The 7,723-nt window shown below is 41.2% G+C and overlaps 1 protein-coding gene across 2 annotated transcripts in view; it reads left to right on the top strand.

Annotated features, from left to right (window-relative positions):
• Pdss1 (decaprenyl diphosphate synthase subunit 1) overlaps positions 1-7,723 on the top strand; it is a 40,751-nt gene that overhangs the window by 19,588 nt on the left and 13,440 nt on the right. For both annotated transcript variants that reach the window (XM_023701971.1, XM_023701972.1), the window contains exon 7: positions 271-380. In XM_023701971.1, coding sequence (XP_023557739.1) covers positions 271-380 — 110 coding nt within the window. The remainder of the gene's footprint in view (positions 1-270; positions 381-7,723) is intronic.

The raw sequence follows: 7,723 nt of genomic DNA, 5'->3' as shown, positions 1-7,723 counted from the left end.
TTGTTTTTTAGGCTGTTCTCGCTGGAGATTTAATTCTTTCTGCAGCATCTATAGCTCTGGCACGAATTGGAAACACTACTATTATATCTATTTTACTGAAAGCAGCTCTGTACATGGTGTTTGTCAGCACAGCTGTGCCTCTGCTCTGGGAAACCTACTCTCCTCCCTCTCTCCCTTCCCCTCCCCTCATTCCCCTTCCCTTCCTTTCCCTTCCATTCGTTCTTGTATAGGCAACAAAACCACTTCTCAAGTGACCCCTCTCCTTTATAGGCGAGTTTCTTCAGCTAGGATCCAAAGAAGATGAGAATGAACGCTTCGCCCACTATCTTGAAAAGACCTTCAAGAAGACTGCAAGTCTGATCGCCAACAGTTGTAAAGCAGTATGTACGTTCTGTCTTTTTCAAGTTAAAAATGTCTCATAGCTCTTTCTTGGGAGCTAATTCTCCTAGAAAATGTTTCTTTGAAGAACCTTGAAATAGTATCCAGAATCTCAAAAGGAAAATGAGGAAATAATTATATTCCCAATAGCAGAGAACTTTTGCTGTAGGACATTGTTTTCATGTTTTGTAGTCTCGGTATGCAGACATTAACTTTTCTTTGTCTTCCCAAGAATTGAATCAAAGTAAGCTTTATAATACAAGATGTGCTTCAAATATATAGTGAACGTTTGAATTTTTAAAAATTTTTGTTAAAATAAAAGACACATTGCCATTAATGCCCCTCAAAATACTTCCCCTTCCTTCAAATACACTGTCTCATTGTTCTTGTCACTTTCTGAAGCAGCTTCGTGTCTTTGTGAAATCCGATAAATGCTATGAATGCTGCTGCTGGGTGCCATCCAACAGAAAGACAGGCTTGTACAAGTTTGGCGCATCCTTATCTACTGTGTTCACCAGATCTGGCTCTGTGTAACTTCCGGCTCTTCCCCAGAGCCAGAAGGTCCATGAAAGGTGAACATTTTGAATTGATTCAGGACGCTGCAGCAGTCACAACATTGCAGCTACAGACAACAGAGAGGACTTTCAGAACGGTTTCAGAAAATGGCAGGAAAGATGGAGTCAGTGGGTTTGAAGTGAGCAGAAATATCTCAAAGGGAATTAATGACAATATGTCTTTTACAGTAATTTTTAAGATATGTTTACCAAGTGAAAGTATCTATTAGGTTTTACTAGTGGTCTATATATTTTTTATTAGCTCTTCCCAGTATTATTATATGAGATATAAATAAGCCATTTTTTCCTCTGGAAGATAAATGGAATGTGACTCATCAGCTGCTCCCCGCCCCCCAGCTTTCCCTTTATTCTCCATATCTATGTATTTCTCCATTGCTCACCCTTTGAGCTATAGACTAAATGTGTGGCATTTGTTGTTAGGCCTGTGAGTGAGAAAACAATCTCCATAGAATATTTATCTGAGATCTCACACTGACAGACACATGGAGGCAAATTGTAGTCCCATGTAATTAAAGCAACAAGAAAAGAACACTCTTAGGGTCATGTATAAATTACTGTTCTGATACCCTCTTAATATAGTCATCAAAGCTTCCCTTACAGGATACAATAGTGTGTAAGTGAAGTTCGTTGGCAATTTCACGAGTGTGAGGGTGCAGTTAAAAGTACTAGCAGGTGGCAGGGCTGCTGGAATTGGAAACACAAGTGCATAGCACCAAGGCATGGAGGCAGAACTAAAGGGCTCCAGAATTGTAGCTGATTGACTCAGCCACTACACCCTGCAGAGACGGCTTCATTGTCCCATCTCTGTTTCAGCAGCTCAAGATAATGCATGTGTATTCTTTTGTAATGAGAACCTTCTTCAAAGATTATGAAGTAAGCAAGGAATCTTGTCTGTGTATTAATTTGGCTTAACCTTCGTGAAATGAAATGTTGAATGCTGGCCACTGGGAGGCATGCTAACATCAGCCCAGAACTACCTGCTTTTTCTGTGCTTTATTCCTAAACCCCAGGGCTTTGAGAATAGTGAAGCAAACCATAGTGTGAGCTCTCTGAAAAAGTTTCTGTGTTTAAGTGCCCATGAGTGGAAATATTCCAGAGGTGTTATATATTCAAAATTGCTATTTTATGTACTCTTGGTATTTAAACTGCAAAGGCATCTGAGCTCTGAAGGAATGCACATAGAGCAAATTAGATGTGTCAAAAAGAGGAGATAAGACCTTAAAGACCAAGATTATTAAAGAAATCATTTTGATTCCAAATGTCTTGAAAATGTGGAGTTCACCAGTTCATTTCATTCTAAGGATGCCACTTTTCCCCTCACCTCCCCACCCTTCTGTAGTGATTCTCCTCTGTTTTCAGCCTCCCAAGAGCTGGGATTACAGGCTTGCATCACGCACCCCACGGACGGGGCCGGCACAGCAGGCCAGGGATCGAACCCCAGCCACTGCACTCTGCCTAAGCAGGCGCTTTAGTCTGCTGAGTTATCAGGCCGGCCCTACCCACTGTCTTTTAATCGTCCATTGTATTTTAATGGAAATAATGGTAAAATCTAAGAGAGGGCTGCTAGGAAGATTATTTTGTGACTGGTTGATGATTAAATAGGATTAAACTTACTGTCAAAAGGTGGTTGAGGGGGCCAGTGAGATAGCTCAGTAGAATAAGCGCGGGTCTGAGTTCCATCTCCAGTTCCACCAAAAAAAAATTGGGGGGTGAGGGTTGGAAGTGTAGTTCAGTAGAAGAATCCTTGCCTAGCAAGCGCAAGGCCCTGTATTCCATTCCCCAGCGCCACAGGGAAAAGAGAAAAGACCATTTTTTCTACACAGTCATGCAAAACAACATGTTGTGGCCTCCTAGTAAAAGCTATGGCTTATTTCCCCAAGAAAAGCTGATGGCAATGATATGTAGGGGGTCAGGTGAACTCTCCGTTGTTCTGCAGATAGAGGCTGAATCCCACCTTATTTGTCCCACAGGATTTTGATTTGTTTCATTTTCCCACATTTCTATTCTCTGTGGAGAATAGTGTGGCCTGGTTGGAATCAATGGATTTATTATTTTTTATCTCTCACTTTAAAGTTATTCTACTTTCAAGGTAGTATTTTCATATTATATAAATAGTCTATTTCTCATCAAACTCTGATGCTGTGGTTTTAGCATCTATTATTCTTTTATTCTCAAAGTTCCAGAGCACCACCACAGGACTTTGTGTGGAAGTCATATTAGAACACTGCTTTCAATATTATATTCTTGCACCTACAGGTCTTACTTGGATTTTTCCATTTTCCAAATACCATCACAACCAAAGGAAAATAAATTGGTGTATATGGTGGGGTCCAGGAACCAATCCAAGGCCACGTGGTGCCTTTAGTTGTCATGAGAACTTAGTTTCTTTAGGTCTGGAATAACTACATGTGGTGGCCCATGCCCGTAACTCCAGCACCCTGGGAGGCTGAAGCAAAAGGGACCCAGCCTGCACAATTTAGTAACTTTCTAAGGCCCTCTAACAAGGGGGTGAAAATGGCAGTGTAACTCCGTGCAGGGCCATCAGTGCCCAGTAGACATGGAGATACTATGTCTCCATTATTCTTTCACTACTTGTTTGGTTTCGGAAGCCTTCCTCAGCCTTTTGTCTTTTCCACTGTGATGTCTAAGGAGTGTGCAGTAATTAGGTGTTAAGCCTCTTGAGTTGGGGTTGTCTGAGGTTTCTCAAGATTAGGTTCTACTTTTGGATTTTTGGAGGAAGACAGCAAAAGCAAGGCTGTGTTCTTCTGTCACATTAGGAAATGTGTGTCGCCTCTCGGTCCTATTGTGATGAGGTACACTTTGATCACTTGGTTTGGGTGGTATCTGCCAAGACGCTTTACTTTAAAGTTGTCCTATTTTCAAGGTAGTATTTTCATATTATATAAATATTCTATGTCTCATCAAACTATGATGCTCTGGTTTTTAGCATCTATTTATGATTCTTTCCTGAGGCATTATTGCTAGAGTGGTTGTCAAGTAGTACTTTTTCAATCCTTCCTCTTCTACAATAGAATTGATACCTTTTATAAGGAAGCTCTTATCTATATGGATCTTTATGGATTCTTAGGTTCTTATTTAGTGTATGGATTAGAATTCCTCAGTTTTTTGTTTTCATGGTCAGATAGCCCATATTGGGCAGTGGGGGAAGGCCCTTTAACATGGCTCCAAGGTCCTTTTACCATGTCTCCATCATTCTTTCACTACTTGTTTGGTTTCTAGAAGAAGGTACATCTGGTTGGTTTTTTTTTTTTTTTTTTTTCTAGTCCAGGAACCCACTATTTCCCCAAGGGGCTCAAGTTCCTTTTTGTATTGGACCATGGTGCTGAGAAATGAAGTGTTGTTGTCACTATAGAATACTGAAAATCAAAGGCCAACATCCAGTAAAGTAGCCCAATATACTGTACTGGATCCACACAATGGCTACGACTCCACTGTTTCTAAAATAGTCTATAATCAACATGAATTATTGTACAATACATGAAGTGAAGAAAGCAAGGTGCTTTCAACTTAAGGATTTTTGCTGTCTGAAAAACACCAGACAGTCCATCTGACCCCCTAGGTCTCATTTCCATCAGCTTTTCTGCGGAAACAAGTCATAGCTTTCATTGCATAAGTTACAGAGTGTATTTTGCATGACGATATATGAAAAATGGTCAGCTGTCTTTTCCCTTTGGTGCTGGGAATGGAAGCCAGGGTCTTGTCCATGCTAGAATTTGGGCATGTGGTGTCAGTTTCTAGGCCTCTCAGTGGAAGCACTACCAAATAGTGTATCCATCTAATCCCATAGGAGTAATGACTTACTCTAGCATTCCAGCTTTCCATATTTTTAGCTTCCTTCCCTCATTCCCCGCAGTGTATGGATTTGCTTGATTATAGAATATCTATAGGAGTTTCAAACTGACATCTGTACCTTTGAAAAACAAAACTAACACCTAGAGTTCAGTGTTATGTTTACTCTTTTTTTTTCTTTTTTTGTGGTACCGGGATTGAACTCAGGACCTTGTACCTGCCTGTCATTCTACTGAGCTATCTCCCCAGCCCACTCTTAATCTTGAGGGTAATATCAAAGCCTGTTGAAAAGTTATCTCTCCTTTTCACAGGGGGATAGATTGTTTGAAATATAATTTGGTGCATTTTTATTCCAGGTTAGGGAATATCTTCCCATGTCACTATTTTTGGCGTTGAGAATTCTGTCATTGTTGTTCCTTGAATGTGTGAGTCATTAACATTGCTGCAGAAGTCTGAACTGCGAGGAATGGCTCACCCTGTTCATTCTGTAGTCTGCTGGCCCTCCCCATTGACCCTAACTGGTAGGGGAGCCACTCTCATTGCTTGTTGCTTCCTCCTTCCTGTGTTCTGCTTAGCAAAAACCTCCCCATTCTTATAGCTGGTAGTAAATTGGACTACTTGGTGTTTGTTTTCTTTTTGCACTTGCTTCCGTAATTTCAGGTATTCTGAAACCATATCATGTTGATTTAGACTTCATTTCACAAATAGAGTCATTCTTACAGTGTGGACCCAGGACAGTTTGCTAAACCACTTTCATGCATGTGTGCCTTTGGTTTTCAATAGTTTACCAAGACAAACAATGCTACTGTGATTTACACATGTATGAGTGTATTGTGAGAAGTAAACCTCAGATAAATTTAGGGGCAGCAATTTTGTAATAAAGTTTTTTGAAGACCGCCTGTGGCGCCCTTTGTTCTCCCTGGTGCCCTGCCCCATGGTCCTGGAAATGGTCATCTTGTGCCCACGGCATGGACTACTGAGCTGTGATTATTTCTGCCATGTAGATGTTGTGGCCCCTCTGCGCTTGGAAGGCAGAGCTGAAGTGTTACTCTTGCTTCCTTCATTCGAAGCTCAGCCTCCCGGAGCTTCCCACTTTGCTCGTCACTGAAGTGGCACTATTCCTTTTGCTGAGTGACAGGCCTCCTTAGGGCTGCCTTGTGAGCCCCAAGTGGGTGATAGTTGTTGCCCTCTAGTGGGAAGCCAGGTCTCCAGCACGGTTCCTACTCTCAGACCTGGATGCCCACAGGGGCCATTCTGAATGTGTCTTTTGCTTTACGTCAGTTAGAATTCCTGACTGGTAGGTATCCAAGATGAAACTCAACTTAGTGTTTGAAGTTTGGCTCTATGGTAAATCACCCTGTGCTCCCAGATGCTTCATATGCCCTGTTTGGGGTGGGCTGTAAACTCTGAAATTGATGAATGTGAAAATCTATTAGTAATCTTTTAAGCTGTGTTTGCCTACTCCTAAAAGGTGATGACAAATCTGCTAGCCAACACTGACAAAAAAAAAAAAAAATTTAGGGACAGCAGCATATATGGACACCACCACCAAATTTCTCCACACCTGTGTGCGTGTCCATCAGTAGTTTGTTAGGGTGTCTTGCCTCTTTCCCATAGCTTACCAACTGAATGTGGCATTATACTTCAATTTTTATTTAATTGTTTATTTTTATTTTATTTTATTTTTTTGGCCATTGTAATAGATGAGAAATGGCATGTAGTGAATCTTTAATTTACAAATTTTCTTTCTGAGTGAAGTTGAACATCATTTTGGAGAATAAAGGGCTATTCTATCCCTTTAATTCTATCCCTTTAATTTTTATAAATTGTTCATAACTTTTGCCTATTTTTCTAGGGGATATTTGGTCTTTTCCTCAGATTATAAGAATGGTTTATATTAGTATTAACTTTTTGTATGTGATACTGTGTTGAGTACATTTTCTCCCAATATTTTCAGTTGATTTCAGACAGTATTTTATTTTTATATTTCTATAATGGTAGCTCTTTAATTCTCTCCACTATGTTTTTCTCCACTATTTTTAATAAGAACAAAATAAAAATATTTAAGCATCAGAATATATTTTAACCTATGGTGGTGCAAATATATCCCTTCAGGTTGAGTCCTTGATAAATATCAAGCGCCTTGCTCATCCCAGGCAAACAGTAGCTCCTGTGTCGGCCAAGGCTGAGGAGAATCTAGTATGAGGTGCAGGGACGCTTTTGCAGGGAGAAACACATAATGCTGCGCAGCCTGCCTGTGGCAGCTGCTTCAGACCAGTTAGTTGGACTCCAGTGCCACTGACTCAGTCCTTCTCCACACTCCGCCCACTTGAGCAAGATGTGCCGCATCTCTCCAAAGCTAAGCGCGGGCGGCGTGCCTCTCGTGTCTCCACACCTCCTCGTCATTTTCCATGTTGTGCCTGTTGCATGTCGTTTTCCTGGTCGTGTTAGTTTCCTGGTAGCTTGCCACAGATCCAGACAGTGCTTAGCCATTAGGGCTCAGTTCTTTGGGGTGGTCCTTAGGCTGCAGGAGTTGAACCTAGCAGAACCAACTCCACACCATGTGAGGAGAAGGTGCTGTTCTTCTGTCCGTGTGATTGGAGGGACGGTGCAGGTCACACACTCTGTGTGCACTTGCACACTGTGCTCCTGCTGTGTCCATTAGAAGCTGCACTGTGAAGTGACTAAGAGGACATTCTCTGGAGAGAGCATTAGGATTAGATTCCAATTCCAGTGTGTCTTTGCCATGTAGCAACTCTTGCCCCTCACGGGTGGCTAGACACGTAAGAAATCTGAGGATGCTGTCTGGCACATCTTAAGTGCTCAGGAATTGATAAAAAGCTGGCAGCAACAGTTCCATAATTACTATGTTGTGAAGTTTAACTAAAACGATGCAAAATGCTAATCATACATGCTCCATGAATTCATTCATTATATAAGAGTTTTTAAAATGTTTTCTT

Source organism: Octodon degus, unplaced genomic scaffold (assembly GCF_000260255.1).
Source record: "Octodon degus isolate 3935 unplaced genomic scaffold, OctDeg1.0 scaffold00145, whole genome shotgun sequence".
In the NCBI taxonomy this organism is placed as follows: Eukaryota; Metazoa; Chordata; class Mammalia; order Rodentia; family Octodontidae; genus Octodon; species Octodon degus.
Note: the sequence above shows the minus strand (reverse complement) of the source record. Positions and strands in the feature narration are given on the sequence as shown.